The following is a 24,471-nucleotide window of genomic DNA, read 5'->3' as shown; positions in this document are numbered from 1 at the left end:
GAAAAGCACTTGCCATCTCTGTCTGGGAGTCACAAATTGAAATGCCTCCTGTGTCACATAAGGAGGTCATGTATATCTGTGGCAACAAGGAGTTTCCTTATTCACTCTTTATTTGTTGCTGTTTAAGTTGACAACCTCCCTTCCCAATACAAATTCACTTACACCTCCCAAAAAAACAACTGATACCATAGAAGCATAAAGTAGAATGATGGTTACCAGAGATTGAGAAGGGGAGGGAAGAGAAGGGAAGATAAGGAGAGATTGGTCAATGGATATAAAGTTACAATTAGTAGGAATACTTTCTGGTGTTCTATTGTATAGTAGGGTGACAATGGTTAACAATAAGGTATTGCATATTACAAAATAGCTAGAAGAGAGGCTTTTGAATGTTCTCGCCACAGAGAAATGATTGTATGAGGTGATGGATATGCTAAACACCCTGATTTGATCAGTATTAGTATATATATAGAAACATCAAATTGTACCCTGTAAATATGTACAGTTATAAACTGTCAATTAAAACTACGAAATCACCAAATTATAATAAAATAAAATAAAATGAAAAAATATCAGCCAGGTGCTGTAATCCCAGCACTTTGGGAGGCTAAGGCAGGCGGATCATGAGGTCAGGAGTTCGAGACTAGCCTGGCCAACATAGTGAAACACCGCCCCTCCTCCCCCCGTCTCTACTAACAATACAAAAATTAGCTGGGCATGGTGGCGCGCATCTGTAGTCCCAGCTACTTGGGAGACTGTTGGGAGAAAAACTGAGTGTTGGAAGAGAAGCTGAGGCAGGGCTTGCATGTCTGCTAGACTTGCTGGCTCCTTGCTTCTAGCACTCCCATTATCTCAAGTAGCCATGTGCTTCTCCTTCACTTGATACACTGTTTCCTTTCAACCCCCACATCCTCACCACCTGTTTCTTTGTTTGAGCACCAATAAATCGTGTGGGCTCCCAGAGCTTGGGGCCTTTGCAGCCTCCACACTCGCGATGGCCCCCTGGTGCCACTTTCTCTCTCAAACTTTTTCTCATTCCTTTGACTCCACCAGACTTTGTCGCCCCCATGACCTGGTGTTGGGTCGGATCACCCCAACATTCCTGGCTGCCCAACGTGGGGCAACAAAGACCCCAGTGAAGGAATGCTAGAGCATGTGAAAGCAGAGGACGCATTGTCAGAGGACACCCGAGGATGTCTAAAAGATGTCCTAAAAGAAGCTCAGTGGAAAAGCTGAGCACTCGGAAGAACCAGGGTAACAATGAGACAAAGTGAAAGCAGACATTCTGTTTATTTAAATTTCTTAAGTGATTTATTACAAAGAGGGGGAGTGAAAGTTAGTACTCAGAATTTGTTATCACTCTTTAGTATAGTAAAGCAGTTTTGCCCATGGTTTCCTGAACAAGGGACTATGGAGTTGGATGAATGGGAGAGAATTGGAAGAGATTTTAAAAAGGCATATAAAGAGGGAGCAGAAATTCCAGTTTCCGTTTGGTCAGTGTGGGTGCGAATAAAGGCAGCTCTTGAGCCATTTCAAACAGATGATGAGGCAGATTCAGATGAGGAAGAGGAGGTCGAGTGTAAAAATCTAACTTCAGATTCTGAGTGTGAGGAACAGCTACTGGAGGAGATTAAAGAAAAGAAAGGAAAACTAAATAGTATGTTTTACTAGCCCGTCAGCTCCACCTGCTGAATTAAGTGAATGGCCACCTCCTCTCTCTCCCCTTAATGGGCAAGAAAATAAATTAGCTGAAAAACTTATTGCTCCTGTAGTTGCACCATTGAAACCTGGAGCAATTGGCAGTGCTATACAAAATTCTATTCAAAAAGCTAGAGCTGAGGGAGACCTTGAAGCATGGCAATTTCCCATTACTATAATCCAGCAGGGAGGAAAGAATATAGCTAATTGGGCCACTTTTCCTTTTAAGTTACTAAAGGAATTTAAACAAGCCATTAGTCAATATGGACCGAACTCTTCTTTTGTACAAACTTTATTTAAAAATATGGCTCTTGATAATAGATTAATACCATATGATTCAGATACTTTGACAAAATCTGTTCTCATTCCATCTCAGTACTTGCAGTTTAAAACCTGGTGAGCTGATGAAGCTCAAACTCAGGCAAGGGAAAACACACAAGCACAGCCACCTGTGCCTGTTTCCTTTGAACAGTTAATGGGAGTTGGCCCTAATTGGGGTCGATTACAGAATCAAGCAGTAATAGAGGATGTTGCCATTGTTCAGCTGTGCTTTGTGTGCTTACGGGCATGGGAAAGGATACATGTTACAGGGGAAAAATATCCTTCTTTCAGTTCTGTCTGACAAGAACCTAAAGAACCATATACTGGTTTTATTGCTTGGCTCCAAGAGGCTATGTATAAAGCCATAACTGATAAAACGGCTCAGGATGTTGTAATACAGCTTCTTGCATACGATAATGCTAATGCAGAGTGTCAAACTGCTATTAGACCCGAGAGGGAAGGCTCATTTAGCTGAATATATTAAGGCTTGCGATGGCATTGCAGATAACTTACATAAGGCTACTCTTTTAGCTCAGGCTATGGCTGGATTAAGAATAGGAAAGAATATGCCCTGTTTCTCAGGCTCTTGCTTTAATTGTCGGCAATTTCGACACACAAGAGAGGAATGTAGAAAAGGAAATCAAAGGGCAAAAATTAGTACCATCAATCAACAGAAAAGTCCTGGTGTATGTCCCCGGTGTAAGAAAGGCAATCACTGGGAAAGTCAGTGTCATTCTAAATTTAGTCAAGATGGACATCCTCTTTCAGGAAACAGTAAGAGAGGCCCACCTCGAGCCCCTCAACAAACCGAGGCATAACTGGCACAGCCAGTGCCATTACAAATGTACAAGAATTGTCCCCCGCCTCAGCAGGCAGTGCTGCTGTAGACCTCTACAGCACAATTCCCCTCTCCTTACTTCCTGGGGAGCCACCAAAGAAGGTCCCCCATGGGAGTTAGGGGACCCTTACCCTCAGGAACAGTCGGTCTATTACTTGGAAGGTCTAGTCTAAATTTAAAAGGTGTTACTGTACATACGGGAATAATTGACTCTGATTATACCGGAGAAATTCAATTAGTTATTAGTTCCTCGACTCCACAGTCTGCCTCCCCAGGAGAAAGAATTGCTGTTGTTGCTGTTACCTTACATAAAACTAGGAAGCAGCACAGTGAAAAGAACAGGAGGCTTTGGTAGTACTAATCCAGCAGGAAGGCTGTGTATTGGGTTAATCAAGTGTCTGACAAAAGACCTATTTGCACAGTAACTATTCAGGGAAAAGATTTTGAAGGACTAGTAGATACTGGAGCTGATGTCTCTATTATTGCTATAAATCAATGACCCCGGCACTGGCCTAAGCAAAAGGCATCCATTGTTATTGTTGGAGTAGGAGCTGCGTCAGAAGTTTTTCAAAGTTCTTTGATTTTACCATGTCAAGGGCCGGATGGTTAGGAAGGGATAATCCAACCTATCATTACACCTATTCCTGTTAATTTATGGGGTAGAGACTTATTGCAACAATGGGATGCTGAAATATCTATTCCTACGGATCAATATAGTAATAATAGTAGACAAATGATGAAAAATATGGGATATTGCCTGGGAAAAGGACTAGAAAAAGATAAAATTGGCCAATCAGAAACTTTAGAATTAAAAGGGAAAACAGATTGGACTGGATTGGGTGTCATTTTTAGGAGCGGCCATTGTTGAGCCTCTGGCTCCCATTCCTCTTGTTTGGCTAACTGCCAAACTGGTTTGGGTGCAGCAATGGCCACTGAAACAGGAAAAACTGGAGGCTTTAAAAGAACTGGTGCAGGAACCATTGCAAAAGGGACATATAGAGCTTACTTTCTCCCCTTGGAATTCTCCTGTATTTGTCATTAAGAAAAAATCAGGGAAATGGAGAATGTTAACAGATTTAAGGGCTGTTAATGCTCTGAGTCAACCCATGGGTGCACTACAACCAGGGCTGCCCTCCCCAACAATGATCCCAAAATACTGGCCTCTCATAGTGATAGATCTAAATGATTGCTTTTTTACCATTCCTTTAGCTGCCCAAGATTATGAAAAATTTGCTTTTATTGTTCCCGCCATAAATAATAAAGAACCAGTGGACAAATACCATTGGAAAGTACTGCCACAAGGCATGCTAAATAGCCCAACTGTTTGTTAAACTTATGTCAGGAAAGCTATTAAGCCAGTTAGAGAACAGTTTAAAAAATGTTATATCATCCATTACATGGATGATATTCTGTGTGCAGCTGAAACTAGGGAAGAATTGATGTTGTGCTACAAGCAGTTAGGAAAGTCTGTAAATGCGGCAGGGTTAGTTATAGCCCCTGATAAAATCCAAACTTCTACTCCCTTTCAATATCTAGGAATGAAGGTAGAGCAAAGTGCTATTAAGCCTCAAAAGGTTCAAATTCGAAGAGATAATTTAGAAACCTTAAATGATTTCCAAAAATTATTAGGAGACATTAATTGGATTCATCCAACTTTAGGCATTCCTACCTATGCTATGTCTCACCTCTTTTCTGCTTTATGAGGTGATTCTGACCTTAAAAGTAAACGCTCCCTGTCCAAAGAAGCATTGGAGGAACTTCAATTAATTGAGGAAAAAATTCAGCAAGCACAAGTAGAACGGATTAATCCAATACAGCCATTACAGTTTTTAGTTTTTCCTACTAAGCATTCGCCTACAGGAGTTATAGTTCAACAGGATGATCTGGTTGAGTGGCTTTTTCTACCTCACAATACAACCAAAACACTCACTCTGTACTTAGATCAAATTGCTGTGCTAGTAGGACAAGCGCAGCTGCGCTCAACAAAGTTAATGGGATATGATCCAAATAAGATTATAGTTCCATTAACAAAACAACAAATTCAACAAGCCTATATTAATTCCCAAGAATGGCAAGTTAATTTGGCCGGTTTTGTTGGCATTCTTGATAATCATTATCCTGAGTCTAAAACCTTCCAGTTTCTAAAATTAACATCCTGGATGTTGCCTTCTATTACTCAAAAAGCCCCTATTGAAGGGACCATTACTGTTTTTACTGATGGATCTAGTAATGGAAAAGCCTCATTTGCAGGACCTCAACAGCAAGTTTTTCAAACTGACTTTGCTTCTTCTCAAAGGGCTGAACTTATGGCTGTGATAACAGTGTTAAAAACTTTTAAACAGCCAGTAAACAGTGTTTCTGATTCAGCCTATGTAGTGCAAGCCATGCAAAATATTCAATGTGCCTTAATTCAAAATATGACTGATGAACAACTTAATCTTTTATTTCATTCTTTACAGCAAGCAGTACAACAAAGGCATTCACCTTTCTATATCACTCATATGAGAGCACATACTAACCTCCTTGGCCCTTTAACTAAACTTAATCAAAGGGCGGTTGCATTGGTGTCTGCAGCCTTTGCTGATGCACAAACATTTCATTCTTTAACCCACCTTAATGCCACAGGCCTTAGAAAAACATACGGTCTATCATGGAAACAAGCTAAAGAAATTGTGCAACATTGTTCTGCCTGCCAAGTCCTGCATCTGCCACATCAAGGAAAAGGAGTTAACCCTAGAGGTTTATCTCCAAATTCCATCTGGCAGATGGATGTAACACATATTCCTGCTTTTGGAAAATTGTCCTTTGTTCATGTTTCATTAGATACCTATTCACATTTTATTTGGGCCACATGTCAAACAGGGGATGCCACAGCTCATGTTAAAAGACATCTTTTATCTTGCTTTTCAGTTATGGGAATCCCAGAAAAATCAAAACTGATAACGGCCCAGGATACTGTAGTAAAGCCATGGCTACATTTTTTCAACAATGGAATATTACCCATACTACAGGTGTTCCATATAACTCACAAAGACAAGCAATAGTGGAAAGAGCTAATTGTACTTTAAAAACTCAAATACAAAAGCAAAAGGGAGGAGACTAGGAATATAAGACACAACATATGCAATTGCATTTAGCTTTATTAACATTAAATTTTTTAAATTTACAGAAAGATTAACCCATGACTGCAGCTGAACAACACCTGACAGGACAAAAGGAAAATTAAAAGGCTGGACAAGATATATGGTGGAGGGATGCACATACAAAGAGCTGGGAAAAAGGAAAGATAATTTTATGGGGAAGAGGATTTGCTTGTGTTTCTCCAGGTGACAATCAGGTGCCTGTGTGGGTGCCCACCAAACATCTGAAGATCTATCATGAGCCACAGCATCTAGTGGACCCACCTATACAGTGCACATTGAAGGTTTAAGGATTGTTTTTAAGCCTCAATTTGCTTTCTCTGTGCCTTCTGTTAGAAGGGGCCTGCTTCTTGTTATCAACGGTAAGTTTTACCCCGTGGTAATTAACCAAAGAGGTGGAAGCTGAGTTACAAATGCTTCAGCAATGGCATGCCTCCCGGCTACAGCCTCAAAAGTTTTTGCTTCTGTTTCCATAGATTTACTAATGTGGGGGTGAGGGTATGCTTGTGTTTTTGCAGGAGATGAACAAACCGTGTAGGTGCCCTCAAGATGTGTATGACCATGGAACATGAGACTGGAAGGACCCATGGATCCCAGCCATGGACTGGGTTCCCCCAGTACGAGCCATGCTGAGAAACTGCTGGAGCGCCAGGGTTTTACCTATAGATGCTTAACGGACCAATGCTTTCTGACTGAACTCCTCTCTACCCTGAATACAATAGACCCTAATAGGTAGGCAGGAGTATCATTGCCCCTATTCAGCATGAAGAAGTTACAGAAGATGGACCTTCATCCTTCTGCAGCCCCTAGGATTAAGGGTCCTCTTGTAAAAGGGGAGATATGTATGAAGCATTCAAACCAGAGCAACCCCATTTTGAATAAGGGCTAAAAAAAAATGAAGCTGGATCACCAACTGGCAATTAAGGGCTGCACAGCCTGCAATTATCTTGCTCAATTTTTTTTAAAAAAGGTCACCTTATGCTAATAATAATGATAGCTCTGGCGGTTTTTACAAAAAAGAGAAGGGGAGCATGTTGGGAGAAAAGCTGAGTGTTGGGAGAGAAGCTGAGGCAGGGCTTGCATGTCTGCTAGACTTGCTGGCTCCTTGCTTCTAGAATTCCCATTATCTCAAGCAGCCCTATGCTTCTCATTCACTTGATACACTGTTTCCTTTCAACCCCCACATCCTCACCACCTGTTTCTTTGTTTGAGCACCAGTAAATAGTGTGGGCTCCCAGAGCTCAGGGCCTTCGCAGCCTCCACACTTGCAATGGCCTCCTGGTCCCACTTTGTCTCTCAAACTGTCTTTTTCTCATTTCTTTGACTCCGCCGGACTTTGTCGCCCCCATGACCTGGTGTTGGGTCTAATCACCCCAACAGGAGACTGAGGCAAGAGAATCGCTTGAACCTGCGAGGCAGAGGTTGCAGTGAGCGGAGATCGCACCACTGCACTCCAGCCTAGGTGACAGAGCGAGACACCGTCTCAAAAAAAAAAAAAAAAAGAAAAAATCCTAGAAAGACACAAACTACCAAAACTGACTCAAGAAAAAGGAGAAAATGTGAATAAATATATAACAACTAAAGAGATTGAATTAGTTATTTTAAAAAACCTTCCCACAATTAAAAGTCTAGAACCAGATGGCTTCACTGATGAATTCTACAAAATATTTAAAGAAGAACTGATGCCAGCCTTCACATACTCTTCCAAAAACAGAAGAGGATGGAGCACTTCCTAACTAATTCTATGAGGCCAACATTACCTCAATACTAAAACCAGACAAAATAATCACAAGCAAAGAAAACTACAGATTAATATCACTTATGAATATAGACATAGTAAATTCTCAACAAAAAACTAGCAAACCAAATCCAGCCACATATAAACGGTACTACATGCCATGACCAAGTGGCATTTATCCCAGGAATGTAATGTCGAGTCAACATACAATAATCAATTAATGTAATACATCATATTAATAAAGGATAAAACCAAATCATCACATGTCAATAGACACAGAAAAACCATTTCACAAAATTCAATATCCTTTCACAACAAAAGCACTCAGCAAACAAAGAATAAAAGGAAACTGGGGCCGGGTGCCATGGCTCACACCCATAATCCCAGCACTTTGGGAGGCTGAGGCGGGCGGATCGTTTGAGGTCAGGAGTTCGAGACCAGCCTGGTAAACATGGTGAAACCTCATTTCTACTAAAAACACAAAAATAAGGTGGGCGTGGTGGCCCACGCTTACAATCTCAGCTACTTGGGAGGCTGAGGTGGGAGGATCACTTGAACCTGGGAGGCGGAGGTTGCAGTTAGCCGAGACTGCATCACTGCACAAAGTGAGACTCCATCTCAAAAAAAAAAAAAAAAAAAAAAAAAAAGGAACTGGGCCGGGAGCAGCACCCCTAGCACTTTGGGAGGCCAAGGCAGGAGGATTACTTGAGTTCAAGACCAGCCTGGGAAATATAATGAGACCCCCATCTCAACAAAAAATTTTAAAAATTAGCCAGGCCTAGTGGCACATGCCTGTAGTCCCAGCTACCTGGGAAGCTGAGGTGGGAGGATCACTTGAGCCCATGAGGTCAAGGCTGCAGTGAGCCATGATCATGACACTGCAGTCCAGCCTGGGCAACAAAGTGAGACCCTGTATCAAAAATAAACAAATAAATAGAAGAAAATTTCTTAAACCTATAAACAGCATCTACCAAAACCCAACAGCTGATATCATACTTACTATTAAAAGACTGAAAGCTTTCTCCCTGAGTTCAGGAACAATAAGGGGATGTTCACTCTCCTCATTTCCATTCACCATTGTACTGGAGGTTCCAGCCAGGATAATTAGTCAGGAAAATGAAATAAAAGACATTCAGATTAAAAAGGAAGAAGTAAAAATATTTCTATTCACAGATGACATGATCTTGTATACAGATAATTCTAATAAATCCACTCAAAAACTATTAAGGCCATTAAATGAGCTAGCAAGGTTGTAAGGATCAAGGTCAAATTACTAAAATTAGTTGTATTTCTATATGCTTTAATGACAAATGCAAAAATAAAAATATTTCATCTGTAATAGCATCGAAAATAATAAAATACTGAGGAATAAATTCAATAAAATAAGTATAAGACTTGTACACTAGAAACTACAAAACGTTGTTGTTTTCTAAATAAATGGAAAGACATCTGGTGTTCATGTATTAGAAAACTTAAAATTGTTTTAAGTCAGTACTTTCCAAAGTGATCTACAGTTTCGATGTAATTCCTATCAAAATTCCAACTGCCTTTCTTTGCAGAAATTGACAAGCTAATCCTAAACTTCATATGGAAATGTAAGGGACCCAGAAAAGCCAAAAGCAATATTGAAGAAGAATAAAGTTTGAAAGTCTCATTCTTCCCTATTTCAAAATTTATCACAAAGGTACAATAACAAAGACACTGTGGTACTGATCTAAGAAGAGACATATAGATCACTGCAGTAGAATTCAAAGTCCAGAAAAAAAAAAATAGCTCCGTACTTCTATAGTCAATTGATTTTTGACAAAGATCCTAAGAAAATTCAATAGAAGGTAAGAATAGCCTTTTCAACAAATGGTGTTGCAACAAATTGATATCACCATGAAAAACAAATAAATTTAGACCACCTCATACCATATTAAAAATTAGCTTGATCCCATCTCTACAAAAAAATAAAAATTAGCCATGTGTGGTGGCATGCCCCCATAGTCCAAGCTACTTGGGGGGATGCAGTGGGAGGATTGCTTAAGCCCAAGAGAGCAAGGCTGCAGTGAGCCATGATCACATCACTGCACTCCAGTTTGGGCAGCAGAGCAAGACCCTCTCTCTAAAACAAAAAACAAAACCATTAACTTAACATGGATAAAATACCTAAATATAAGAGATAAAACTAGAAAACTCTCAGAAGAAAACAATGATGTAAATCTTCATGACCCTGGACTAGGCAACAGTTTGTGAGACATTACACCTAAAGTACAAACAATCAACAAAAAAATTAATTGGACTTCATCAAAATCTAAATAGTTTGTGCATTAAAGGGCACTATGAATAAAGTATACAGATAACCTCCTATTTGCAAATCATATATCTGAGAAGTGTCTTATATTCAGAATATATAAAGATGTCTTTGAACTCGACAACCAAAAGACAAATAACCCAATTTAAAAATGGGCAAAGGCTGGCTGTGGTTGCTCATGCCTGTAGTCCCAGCACTTTGGGAGGCAGAGGTGGGAGGATCACTTGAGCCCAGGAGTTCAAGAACAGCCTGGGCAACATAGTGAGACCTTATCTCTACAAAAAATAAAAAAATTAGCCAGGTGCTGTGGTGCACACCTGTGGTCCCAGCTACTCAGGAAGTTGAGACAGAAGGATCACTTTAGCCCAGAAGGTTGAGGTTACAGTGAGCCACGATCATGCCACTGCACTCCAGCCTGGGTGGTGGAGCAAGACCCTGTCTCAAAAAAAAGGTCAAAAAACGTAATTAGACATTTTTCCAGAAAAGATACACAATGGCCAACAAGACATGAGAAGTATGTTCAACACCACCAGTCATTAGGTAAATGCAAATGAAGCTATAAGATATTACTTCGTACCCACTGGCATGAACATAATAAAAAATAATAATAGTTGGCAAGGATGTGGAGAAAATAGAAGCCTCATACATTACTGACAGGAATGTAAAATGGTACAGCCACACTGAAAAAGTTTGGTGGTTCCTCAATAATTTAAACATAGAATTACCATAAGGTCTAGTAAACCCACTCCAAACCCACAAGAATTGAAAAACAGGCATTCAGGCCAGGTGCAGTGGCTCACGCCTGTAATCCCCGCACTTTGGGAGGCCGAGGCGGGCAGATCACCAGGTCAGGAGATCGAGACCATCCTGGCTAACACAGTGAAATCCCGTCTCTACTAAAAAATACAAAAAATTATCTGGGCATGGTGGCAGGCGCCTGTAGTCCCAGCTACTTGGGAGGCTGAGGCAGGAGAATGGCGTGAACCTGGGAGGTGGAGCTTGCAGTGAGCCGAGATGGTGCCACTGCACTCCAGCCTGGGCGACAGAGCGAGACTCCGTCTCAAAAAAAAAAAAGAAAGAAAGAAAAACAGGCGTTCAAATAAACATTTGTATAAATGAATGTTCACAGCAGCACTATTCACATCAGTCAAAAATGGAAACAATCCAAATGTCCATCATTGATGAAGGAATAACAAAATGTGCTATATTAATACAAAAGAATATTATTCAGCCATAAAAAGGAATGAAGTTCTGATACAAGTTATAACATGGATGAATCTTGAAAACATCATGCTAAGTGAAATAAGCCAGACACAAAAGGCCACATATTGTATGATTCCATTTATATGAAACATCCAGCACAGGTGAATTCATAGAGACCAGAACGCATATTGGTGGTTGCCTGAGGCTGGGAAAAGGGAAGGAATGAGGAGAAAATACTTAATGGGTACAGGGTTTCCTTTTTGGGTGATGAAAAAGTTCTGAAACTAATATTGGTGGTAGTTGCACAACATTATGAATATACTTAATGCCACTGAATTGGACTTTAACATGGTTCAAATGGTAAATATTATGCAATGAGTATTTTACTAGAATAAGAAAAAGTAGTAAAATGCAAATCAGTTATCTTATCAAAACTCGCCTTTAAAAAATGCTTAAAGAAATCTAATAATTCTAAAACATAAATTATGAAATGTTTAAGAAATCAAAGTTAAATCTATTGGTGATAGAATAAAACAAAATGCTAAGAAGAAAAAATGTAATGCTCACCGATGGCAAAGAAATTCTGAAATTTAGGGTAAGAAGAGCTACTGTAGTTATTAACCAATGTGAGTACTCTTATGTAAAGTGGCTTATAGGGTGAAAGTTCTTTAAGCAGCATAGATCCGGCCGGGTGTGGTGGCTCACGCCTGTAATCCCAGCACTTTGGGAGGCCGAGGCGGGTGGATCACCTGAGGTCAGGAGTTCGAGACCAGCCCGGCCAACATGGTGAAACCCCATTTCTAATAAAAATACAAAAATTAGCTGGGCATGGTGGCAGGCACCTGTAATCCCAGCTACTCAGGAGGCTGAGGCAAGAGAATCACTTGAACCCAGGAGATGGAGGTTGCAGTGAGCCGAGATCATGCCATTGCACTCCAGCCTGGGCAACAAGAGCAAAACTCTCTGTCTCAAAAAAAAAAAAAAAAAAAAAAAAAAGAAGAAGAAAAGAAGAAGCAGCATAGATCCTAAGGAAGGGGCTTCAAGATAGCTGACTAGAGGCATCTGGTACTCACCTTCACAAAGAACCAAAGTAGCAAGTAGATAATCATATTTCAAACGGATCATTTAACAGAGAACACTGGAATTAGAGAAGTGACAGGAAACACCTAAAGCAAGGAAGGAGAGGGATGCGAAGCAGCCTGCTACCTGGGATCAGCTGGGAACCTGGAGAGGCTCCAGGGAAGCCCCTATCCAGGGGAAAGGATATGTGAGTGACCCCCAGTGATCCACATTTCCATTGCAGACTCCTTCTTCCTAGCCACAGGAAAGCCCCTAGACTCTTTCAGGCCCTGAGAATAAGCTGCCTGAAAAATGCATGAAGACACGGCTCCAGAGAGGGGGCTCACACTGGGTCCCATACATACTCCAAGCCCTAAGCAGCTACAGCAAGGCAGCGTATTGGTTGCTAAGACTCACCAGACTGCATCCTGCCTGGGGGCCCAATAGCCCCTGCATCTCCACATCTTTGGAGCCCCATTGACATTTCACACCCACAGCCACCATCGCAGCTCACTGTGCCACGAGGGCTAAAGTGCAAGGGAAGGCATTGGCAAGGATCCTGCTGCCCCCAGCAGTGAAGCTGCAGCACACCTTCACATGGCCTGAGGACAAACTCCCTTACCAACAGTAGCTACCACATCAGACTGCCTCCACCAGGCCCAAAGTGTGAGCACCCACCTGCATATGACTGCTACCAACTGAAAGCAACCCTGTCCTCTATAGTAGCAGGGCTGTTGCACAGTTGCTGCTGTCCCCACTCAATCATTCTGCCTTGAGCTTGAGGAGCGCCCTGCCTCTACCTAACACAGTCAATGCCTAAACGCACCACCTGGGGAACTGAGGACAGGTCCACCCAGCCTGGCTCAACGCTCGCTGTGACCTACCATGCCTTCCAAGGGCCTAGAGGCTGCCCAGCAAAGCCCACCACTGGTGACAAATGGGCATTCATCTTGAAGGCCTGAGGTTGGGCCCACCCAACCTGCCACTGCAGGTACCCACCTGCAGCTGGTACTCACCTGCACATGCCACTTGCAGGCCTCAGGACTATCTTGCATAACCCATTACAGCCATCATAAATACCAGTGTGGATAGCTTGGGAGCAAAAGGCTTGTCCCACCACTGCAACTATCATTGACCACACCATACCTGCATCCAGGGATCCAAAAACCTGCCCACCTTCCCAGCTTGCCACTGCCACTACTGGCACCCAAGCAAGCCACCTAGGAGCCCAAAAGACAGCCCCACTGGATCTAAAATAACACTGGTGTCAACATACACCACGCTGAGACCCAAGGACAGGTACATTCAGCCCGCCACTGGAATCAAGGGACCAAGGACAGGCCCATGTGGTGCTCCTGTCCCCAGGAAAACTTCACCACAGCCTCCACCAATAATAGCATCCTAAGCCACTGAGGAAATCACAAACATCACCATATACAAAATCAACTCAGCACGGTAAAGACTGAAACATAAGACCTGAAACTATAAAACATTGGTCTATGCAAAGAACTTATGGCTAAGACCTCGAAAGCACAGAAGCAAAAACAGACAAATGGGACTATATACATAAAAAACTTTTGCGCAGCAAAGGAAACAACCAACAGAGTAGAGACATCGTTGAACTGAAGAAAATATGTGCAAATGATTCATCCTACAAGGAACTAATATCCCAAATATACAAGGAACTCAAACAACTTAACAAGATAAAACAAACAAACCCATTAAAAAGTGAGCAAAGGACATGAATAGACAGTTCTCAAAAGAATACACACAATTTCCCAATAGGTATATGAATAAAAATGCTGAAGATCACTAATCATCAGGGAATGCAAATCAAAACTATAATAAGATATCATCTCACCCCAGTTAGAATGGCTATTAAAAAGAAAAAAATAGCATGCTGGCAAGGATGTGAAAGGGGAATGCTTATACACTCTTGGTGGGATTGTAAATTAGTATAGCCACCACGGAGAACAGTAGGGGAGGTTCAAAAAACTAAAAATACAACTACCATATGTTCCAGGAATCCCACTACTCTATTTACCCAAAGGAAAACAGATCAGTATATCAAAGGGACACCTGTGAGCTTACTGCAGCACTATTCACAATAGAAAGATATGGAATAAACCTAAGTGCCTATCAATGGACTAATGAATTAAAAATGCACATACATACACACATACAATGAAATACTATCATCTATAAAAGAATAAAATCCTGTCATTTGAAGCAACGTGGATGGAACTGGAGGTCATTATGTTAAGTGAAATAAGCCAGGCACACAAAGACAAATATCACGTATTCTCACTCATATGTGGGAGCTAATAAAGTTGACCTTATGGAGGTAGAGAATAGAATGATAGATACCAGAGGCTGGGAAGGGTGTGGGTTTGGTGGGGGTTGGCGGAGGATAAAGAGTGATTAGTTAATGAGTACATTCAGTTAGATAGAAGGAATAAGTTCTAATGCTTGACAGCACAGGAGGGTAACTATAGTTAACAATGTATTGTATATTTTGATAGCTAGAATAGAAATGTTTCCAACACAGAAATAATAAATACTCAAGGTGTTAGACATCCCAAGTACCCTGACTTGATCATTATACAGTCTATACATGTAATAATGTATCCCATGCACCCCATAAATATGTACAAATATTATGCATCAATTAAAAATAGAAGTGTAGATACTAGAAAGGCTCAATTACTGTCCAACCTCTAGGAACTAAGTTATAGGCCAAGAATCCTTCAGCTCTTTCCTTCAGCTCAATTCATTTCCAAACACAAGGGGAATAGTATTTGAAGTTAGGACAAGAAACTACAATTTTATTCTAACTCCCCATTCAGCACAACATGCTCATTTTCTTTCTTATTTTCTTCCCATCCATGGAAGTGGTAGGATCATTTTCTTTACTTTAGCTTTCCCTGCAACTGTAGAGGCTAAGTTGCGAGGCAAAATTCTTACTTCCTTATAATGGGGTAAATATCCAACAGGGGTAGGTGGTAGATCTATATAAACTAAAAAGCTGTTGCACAGCAAAGGAAACAATCAACAGAGTAAAGCAATAACATGGGATTCTAAACATTGCTAAGATTTTTTCACACAGAGTATCTTAAAAATGGGGTTAAGTTATTGAAATAGCATAATTGTTATAATCCTCACCTGAAATTAAATAGATTAATACATTTTAAAAAATATTTCGACTTGGTTTTTTGTTGTTGTTGTTGTTGTTGTTGTTGAGATGGAGTTTTGCCCCTGTTGCCCAGGCTGAAGTGCAATGGCACGATCTTGGCTCACTGCAACCTCCACCTCCTGGGTTCAAGTGATTCTCCTGCCTCAGCCTCCCGAGTAGCTGGGATTACAGACATGTGCCACCATGCCCGGCTAATTTTGTATTTTTAGTAGAGACGGGGTTTCTCCTTGTTGGTCAGGCTGGTCTCAAACTCCTGACCTCAGGTGATCCACCCGCCTCGGCCTCCCAAAGTGCTGGGATTACAGGCGTGAGCCACCGGGCCTGGCCTAAAATTTCAACTTTTATTTTACATTCGGGTGGTACATGTGCATGTTTGTTACCTGGGTATATTGTGTGATGCTGAGGTTTGGGGTATGATTGACCCCATCACCCAGGTACTGAGCATAGTACCCAATAGTTTTTCAACTCTTGCTCCCCTCCCTCCCCCCTCTAGTAGTCCCCAGTGTCTATTGTCGCCATCTTTATGTCCACGAGTACCCAATGTTTAGCTCCCACTTATAAGGGCGAACACGTGGTATTTGGTTTTCTGTTCCTGCATTAATTTGCTAAGAATAATGGTCTCCAGCTGTATCTATGTTGCTGCAAAGGAAATAAGATTGTCTTTTATGGCTATGTAGTATTCTATGGCATGTATGTGTCATATTTTCTTTATCCAATCCACCACTGATGGACACCTAGGTTGATTCCATGTTTTGCCATTGTGAATAGTGCTGCAATGAACACACGAGTGCATGTGTTTTTTTGGTAGAATAATTTATTTTCTTTTGGATATATACCCAGTCATGGGATTGCTAGGTCAAATGGTATCTCATGGGAGATACAGATATGGATATAGATATAGATAGATATAGATACACCCAGTCATGGGATTGCTAGGTCAAATGGTTTTAAGTTCCTTGAGAAATCTCTAAACTAATTTCCACACTGGGTGAACTAATTTATATTCCCACCAACAGTGTATAAGCATTCCCTTTTCTCCGCAGTCTCACTAACATCTATTGTTTTTCGACTTTTTTATAATAGTCATTCTGACTGGTGTGACATGGTATCTCATTGTGGTTTTGATCTGCACTTCTCTGATGACTAGTGATGTTGAGCATTTTTTCATACGTTTTCTGGCCACTTGCATGTCTTCTTTTGAGAAGCATCTGTTCATGTTTTTTGCCCATTTTTAATGGGGTTGTTTTTTGCTTGTTAAGTTCCTTTTAGATTCTGGATATTAGACGTTTGTCTGATAGAATTTGGCTGTGAATCTATCTGGTCCAGGTTTTTTTTTGGTTGGTAGGTTTTTTATAAGATTCAATTTTGGAACTTGATATTGGTCTCTTCAGGGTTTTAATTTCTTTCTGGATTCAATCTTGGGAGGTTGTGTTTTCAGTAATTTATCCATTTCCTCTAGCTTTTCTTGTTCGTGTGCATAGAGGTGTTCATAATGGTCTCTGAGGATCTTTTGTATTTCTATGGGATTCGTTGTAATGTAATCTTTGCCATTTCTGATTGTGCTTAAATAGATTAATACATTTTTCTACACAAATTACCATTTAAACACATAAGAAAGCTTCCTAATTCTATTTAAAACATCATCACTCTGGTTGCATCCTCATTCAGAACTGTGGAAATTCTGTATGCCTGTAGTCCCAGCTACTTGAGAGGCTGAGGTGGAAGGATCACTTGAGCCCAGGAGGTAGAGGCTGCAGTGAGTTGAGATCACACCACTGCACTCCAGCCTGGGTGACAGAGTGAGACCCTGCCTCCAGGAAAAAAATAAAAATAAAAAAAAAAAAAAAAGAGGCCAGTCGTGGTGGCTCACGCCATAATCCCAGCACTTTGGGAGGCCGAGGAGGGCAGATCACGAGGTCAGGGGATCAAGACCATCCTGGCCAACATGGTGAAACCCCGTCTCTACTAAAAATACAAAAATTAGCTGGGCATGGTGGAGCACGCCTGTAGTCTCAGCTACTCGGGAGGCTGAGGCAGGAGAATCGCTTGAACCCGGGATGTGGAGGTTGCAGTGAGCCGAGATCGCACCACTGCACTCCAGCCTGGCAACAGAGCAAGACTCCACCTCAAAAAAAAAAAAAAAATTCCTACAACTACTTAATAGGTGCACAATGATCATATACAATTGTCTTTGCATATTCCTAACTTCCTAGACTTGAAGAGGGCAGGATAAGAGACAGAAGATAATCAAATAATGATTTTATGAGTATAATTTTTCTAAATGTATTATTATACAATTAAGATGATCACTATGCAAATATAAGAGCTTTAAGATTACTCATCTCAACCATTTCCAAAGGACTTAAAATAGTCCTTATAAGTTTTTAAACATTGATATGTTACATAACAATTTATCCATTTAAAATGTACAATTCAGTGGTTTTTATATTTACATAGTTTAAAACTTTCATTACCTCAAAAAGAAATCTCTTATCCGTTAAGAGTCACTCCCCATTACCTGCCAACTATCCCGATCAGCCCTAGGCAACTACTTCTTTCTGTCTTTATACATTTACATATTGTGGACATTTTCATGTAAATAGAACCACAAAATATGTGTTTTGTGATTGGATTATTTCATATAGCATAGTGTCTTTGAGGTTTGTCCATGTCATAATATATGTTTTTTTTCCTGCCAAACAGTATTCTGTTAAATGGGTATAGCATACTTTACTCATTCATCAGTTGGACATTTGCATTGTTTCACCTTTTGGCTATTAAAAATAATGCTGCTATGAACAATCTGTGTTCAAACTTTTGTGAAGACATATTTTCATTTCTCTTGGGGATACACCCAGTGGAATTGCAGGCTCATATGACTACTCTATGTTTGAAATTTTGAGTAACTACCAAACTCTATTCCAAACTGGCTGCAATATTTATGTTCCAACCAGCAATACATGACTATTTCAATTCCTCCGCATCCCCCCAACACTAGTTATTGTCTGTCTTATTATGCCTGTCTATCTTACAGGGTATGAAGTTGTAGACCATTGTGGTTTTGATTTGAATTTACCTAATGACTCATAATGTTCAGCATTGTTCCATGTTCTTATTATCCATTCGCATATCTTCCTGGGGAGAAATATTCAGATCTTTGGTCCATTTTTAAATTGGGTCATCATTATCTATTTATATATTCGGAATAAAAGTTTTATCAGGTATGATTTGCAAATATTTCCTCTCATTTTGTTTCCACCTCACTTAATGGTGTCATTTGAAGCACAAATGTTTTTAACTATGATAAAGTTCATTTTTTTCTGTTATGTATGCCTTTGCTGCCATAGCTATCACTGCCCAACCCCATGTCACCCCATGTCACAACGATAATATACTCCTATGTTTTATCTAAAAGTTTTATAAGGCCAGGCATAGTGGCACACGCCTGTAATGCCAGCACTTTGATAAGCTGAGGTGGGAGGATTGTTTGATCCCAGGAATTTGAGACCAGCCTGAGCCACAGACTCAGTTTCTACAAAAACTCATTTAGCCAGGCATGGTGGTGCATGACTGTGGTCCCAGCTGCTCAGGAGGCTGAAGCAGGAAGATTGAGTGAGCCTGGAAGATCAAGGCTGCAATGAGCCGTGTTTGCGCCACTGCCCTCCAGCCTGGGCGAAAGTGTCACCTTGTTTCCAAAATAAAAAAAAGTTTTCTGGTTTGGGGCTTTATATTTAGTTTTTTAAATCCATTTTAATTTTTATTTATGGTGTGACACAGAGGCCCAACTGGATTCTATTCAGTTGTCACAGTACCATAATGAAATACTATAGTCTTTTCATTTTAAAAAAATTGTTTTATAATCTTTTCAACTATTATACCGTCCCAGTACAATGGGGGACTATTCTTCCCATTGAACTGTGTTGGCTCCCCTGTGGAAAATCACATTGGCCCTAAATGTATGGGTTTATTCCTCAACTCTCAATTCCATCCCATTGACCTGTGTCTACCCTTATGCCAGTATCACACTGTCTTGATTAATATAGCGCTGTAGTCTTTGAAATTGAGAAATGTGAATTTTCCAAGTTTTTTCAATATTGTTTTCATTACTGAAATAATATTGAAAAATATATTGTTCTGGGGTCCCTCAGTTCCATTTGAATTTTTGGTTCACCTTGTCAATTTCTGTAAAATGCCAGTTGGGATTTCAATAGAGACTGCATTGGAGGCCAGGTGCAGTGGCTCACTCTGTAATCCCGGAATTCTGGGAGTCTGAGGCGCACAGATCGCTTGAGCCCAGGAGTTCAAGACCAGCCTGAGCAACACGGCAAAACCCTCTCTACAAAAAATACAAAAATAAGCTGGGCATGATGACACGTCTGTAGTCCCAACTACTTGGGAGGCTGAGGTGGGAGGCTTGTTTGTGCCCAGGCTGAGGATACAGTGAGACATGACTGCACCACTGCACTCCACCCTGGGCAACAGAACAAGACCCTGTCTCAAAGAAAAAAGAAAAAAGACTGCTTTGGAAATGTATATCAGTTTGGGGTGTATTGCTATCTTAACAATATTGTCTTCTAATCTATGAACATAGGATATATTAACATTTATTAGATTGTCTACTTTTTTAAAACAATGTTTTGATATGGTGTATGATATTAACTACCTTTTGGATATTAAATCAACCTTGCATTCCTGGGATAAGTCCCAGTTTGTCATGAAGTATAATCCTTTTTATGTAGTCCCGCATCTCTGAACGACAGTACCATGTCCTGAGAAATGTGTTAGGCGATTTTATTGTGTGAACATCATAGAGTATACTTACACAAGTCTATGGTATAGCCTATTACTCCTTGGCTACAAATCTGAACAGCATGTTACTGTACTGAATAGAATACTGTAGGCAACTGAAACACAATGTATTTGTGTATCTAAACACAGAAAAAGTACAGGTAAAACACAATAGGTACAAAGCAGTACACCTCTATAGAGCACTTAACATGAATGAAATTTACAGGACTAGAAGTTGCTCTGGGTGAATCAGTGAGTGACTGTGAAGGCCTAGGACATTACTGAACAATACTGTAGACCTTATAAACACTGTACACTTAGGCTAAATCTATAAAAAGCTTTTCTTCAATAAATTAGCCTTAGCTTACTGTAACTTTTTACTTTATATACTTAAAATTTTAAAATTTTTTACTCTTTTGTAATAACACTTAGAACACAAACATTGTACAGCTGTACAAAATATTTTCTTTATATCTTTATTTTGTTAGCTTATTTCTAATTTTTCACTTTTTTGTTAAAAATTAAGCCATAGAAACATACATTAGGCTAGGCCTACACCAGGGCAGGATCATCAATATCACTGTCTTCCACCTCCACATCTCTTTCTACTGGAAGGTCTTCGGGGGCACTAATAAGCATGGAGCTGTCATCTCTGATGATAACAATGCTTTCTTCTGGAATACCTCCTGAAGGACCTGCCTGAGGTTGTTTTACAGTTAACTTTTTAAAAGTATGAGTAGATGCTCCAAAATAATAATAAAAAGTACAGTAAATACATAAACCAGTGACACAGTCGTTTATTCTCATCAAGTATAATCTGCTGTACGTAACTGTATGTGCTGTTTTTATGTGAGTGGCAACACAGGTTTGTTTACACCAGCATCATCACAAACATGTAACACGTTGCACTATGACAGCACTAGGTGATGGGAACTTTTCAGCTGCACTATAATCTTATGGGACTACCACCATACATGTTGTCAATCATTGATCAAAATGTTGTTATGTGGTGGCACATGACTGTATATTGCTGGATTTGATTTGCTCATATTTCCTTGGGCTTGTTGGATGTGTAGATTGTTTTTCATCAAGTTTGGGGCATTATTAGCCATTATTTGTTTAAATATTTTTTCTGTCCCCTTCTCTCCTCTTCTGGTATTCCCATTATGAGCATATTTGTGTCCCACATTTCTCTAAGGCTCCATTCATTTTTCTTCACTTTTTTCCAAGTCCAGAATTTCCATTTCTGTGTATAGAAATGGTGTATGTGTATATTCTATACTTTGATACAATCATTGTCATCATATCTCCCTTTAATTATTTAAACATAGTTGCTTTAATTTCTTTGAAGATACTTATAATAGCTGCTTTGAAGTCATTGTTCACTAAGATCAACATCTGGTCCTTATCAAGGTAATTTCTAGTCTTTTTTCCTGTGTATGAATCACATGTTCCTATTTCTTTGCATGTCTCATTTTTACTGCACTGAACATTTTAGGTACTACACTGCTGCAGCTCTGGATAATGATACTCTCTACTCCAGGATTTGTCGCTGTTGTTTGTTCACTTATTTGGTGATGTGGCCAGACTAATCCTGTGAAGTCCATTCCCCCACTGTATAGCCTCTAATGACCCCATTTAGATTTTTTGTTAGTTTTTATCTTTAAATCTGGCTTCCTAAGGGTCATCCTTACGTCAGTACAGTTTAGCAGTCAGCTACTGATAGATCAGAAGTTGTGCTTAAGCCCCTTGAGCCAGTAAGATTTTTTGTTTTGTTTTGTTTTGTTTTTCAGAGTCTTGCTCTGTTGCCCAGGCTGGAGTGCAGTGGGCGATCTCGGCTCACTGCAACCTCCACCTCCCGGGTTCAAGCAATTCTCCTGCCTCAGCCTCCCTAGTAGCTGGGATTACAGGCACACGCCACCATGCTCAGCTAATTTTTGCATTTTTAGTAGAGACAGGGTTTCGCCATGTTGGCCAGGGTGGTCTTGAACTCCTGGCCTCAAGTGATCCACCCGCCTCAGCCTCCCAAAATGCTGGGATTACAGGCGTGAGCCACCATGCCTGGCCCCAATAAGGTTTCCATTCATTACTGTTTGCTCTGTAGCTTGGAGACTGCTTTCACACTTCAGGGAGTTTATAAGTTTGTCTCACATTTAGTCAGGAACTAATAGCAAAGCAATTCCTTCTTCAGTTGCTTCTGAGAGAATGCAGATTTACATATGTGTACACTTTTCCATATCACCAAGTATGACCGTGATTTTAGCAAGGCCTCCTTTGCTCTTTCTCTGATCTCCCTTTTAAACTTCTGGCTGGTCTTCCTCTATAGGTATTATACCATGCTGTTAGTCTCCACATAAAGTCAGGCCTCTCAGGAAGGGCCAGGGTCTTGCCAGTCTTTAAGGCTTGCACTGACCCCCTCCCTTGGCAGAGCCTCTGTATTATGGAGCAGTATTTGGAAGAGATGGGAGTTCTACTTTGGGCCACACTCATTGGAATACTTCTTCCATAACAATAGCTCTTCTGCAACATGAAGTTGGGTGGGAAAATAAGTGCAGCCTCTAGTTCAGATGTTATGACCTCCACTATTACTGAGTTCTGTAAATTTTGAATAAATTGAGTTTCAATTTTGTGAATCTTCTGATCACTCTCCAGAGACTTTGAATGATTGCTTTTGCTAATTTTAAGCAATGAAACAGGTATTTCTCTGGGAAGAAGTTCCACTGAACTCTTCACAGTGCCACCCAGAGGTCCCCCACATTCCAATTTTCAATTGATTACGCAGAAAGTGGTAATCAAGTTTGGGAATTTAACCTAGTCCATGAAGCTGATTATAAATGCAAAAATGATTCATTTCTAATTTTTAAAAGCTGGAATTAAAGGTTAATTTTTAAAAATTATATACTATGTTCTCCCTTATTACCCAAGGTAACAGTAAGTTGCATACAAATGGATGCAAGGGCAACGTACAACGCAAAAAAATCAGTCTTGTTCAATTTTGTAGGTGTCATTGTATCCAAGGCTGGAGTACTCATAAATGCCCAGGATGTCAGTCTATTAAATACGTGCTCATTCATTCATACTTTTTGCATTTTGTCCAAAAAGGCTCAAGCAATCTGTTCACCCATGAAGATTCCCAAATGCAAATTATCTCAGTAAGAATTACAGAGAATCACTTTTCTAGTAAACAATTCTACTATGTTAATAAAAGTTATGTGTGACACCATAGCCTTACTTTTCTTTCCAGATCAACCCCAAGATCAAAAAGAAGGAGAAAGTATAATAAAAAGGAAAAAAATGGGCCGGGTGCTGTGGCTTACGCCTGTAATCCCAGCACTTTGGGAGGCCAAGGCAGATCACAAGGTCATGAGATTGAGACCATCCTGGCCAACATGGTGGAATCCCGTCTCTACTAAAAACACAAAAATTAGCTGGGTGTGGTGGCATGTGCCTGTAATCCCAGCTACTCGGGAGGCTGAGGCAGGAGAATCGCTTGAACCAGGGAGTCAGAGGTTGCAGTGAGCCAAGATCACGCCACTGCACTCCAGCCTGGCAACAGAGTAAGACTCCGTCTCAAAAAACAAAAGGAAAAAAATGTTAGAACTCTAATAGCAACTTTAGTATTCTTTAGTATTGAACATTAAGTCAATATTAATAATGCCACCAATTCTACACAAACACTGGGTAAAGAAAATACTTTTTTACAACTGCAATAATAAACCAAATTTTCCATTTTTTTATCTTCTAGACATGTTTTGCACCAAAGCAAAATAGCTATTCTTTATTTAACTATTATGGTTTTTGCCATGAAGAATCTTCAAAAAATATGTTTTCAGATAACTATATTTGGTTTATTTGCACTGCCGTATAATCTTAAGTGAGTTAAAAAATTAAAAGAGGGCTGGGCGCGGTGGCTCATGCCTGTAATCCCAGCACTTCGGGAGGCCGAGACGGGTGGATCCCGAGGTCAAGAGATCAAGACCATCCTGGCCAACATGATGAAACCCCATCTCTACCAAAAATACAAAAATTAGCTGGGCATGGTGGCACGTGCCTGTAGTCCCAGCTACTCGGGAGGCTGAGGCAGGAGAATCGCTTGAATCCGGGAGGCAGAGGTTGCAGTGAGCTGAGATCACGCCGCTGCACTCCACCCTGGTGACAGAGTGAGACTCCGTCTCAAGAAAAAAAAAAAAAAGTTAAAAG

The 24,471-nt window shown here is 40.4% G+C and overlaps 2 protein-coding genes across 7 annotated transcripts in view; both read right to left on the bottom strand.

Moving 5' to 3' along the window:
- The window catches only part of DRP2 (dystrophin related protein 2), a 93,275-nt gene extending 84,503 nt beyond the window's left edge, over positions 1 to 8,772 (bottom strand). Inside the window, exon 1 of the mRNA XM_063804526.1 lies at positions 8,733 to 8,772. The gene's annotated coding sequence lies outside the window, so the exon portion shown is untranslated. The remainder of the gene's footprint in view (positions 1 to 8,732) is intronic.
- Positions 8,733 to 24,471, bottom strand: part of CENPI (centromere protein I) — an 84,422-nt gene continuing 68,683 nt past the window's right edge. For 4 of the 6 annotated variants that reach the window (XM_063804538.1, XM_063804536.1, XM_063804533.1 and 1 more), the window contains one exon: positions 20,734 to 20,970. In XM_063804538.1, the coding sequence (XP_063660608.1) occupies positions 20,824 to 20,970 (147 nt within the window). In that variant the 3' untranslated portion in view covers positions 20,734 to 20,823. Of the gene's footprint in view, positions 8,815 to 20,260; positions 20,971 to 24,471 lie in introns of those variants that run through there. The other 2 variants (XM_054677024.2, XM_063804534.1) reach the window with 2 other exon arrangements.

This window comes from Pan troglodytes, chromosome X, assembly GCF_028858775.2.
Source record: "Pan troglodytes isolate AG18354 chromosome X, NHGRI_mPanTro3-v2.0_pri, whole genome shotgun sequence".
In the NCBI taxonomy this organism is placed as follows: domain Eukaryota; kingdom Metazoa; phylum Chordata; class Mammalia; order Primates; family Hominidae; genus Pan; species Pan troglodytes.
Note: the sequence above shows the minus strand (reverse complement) of the source record. Positions and strands in the feature narration are given on the sequence as shown.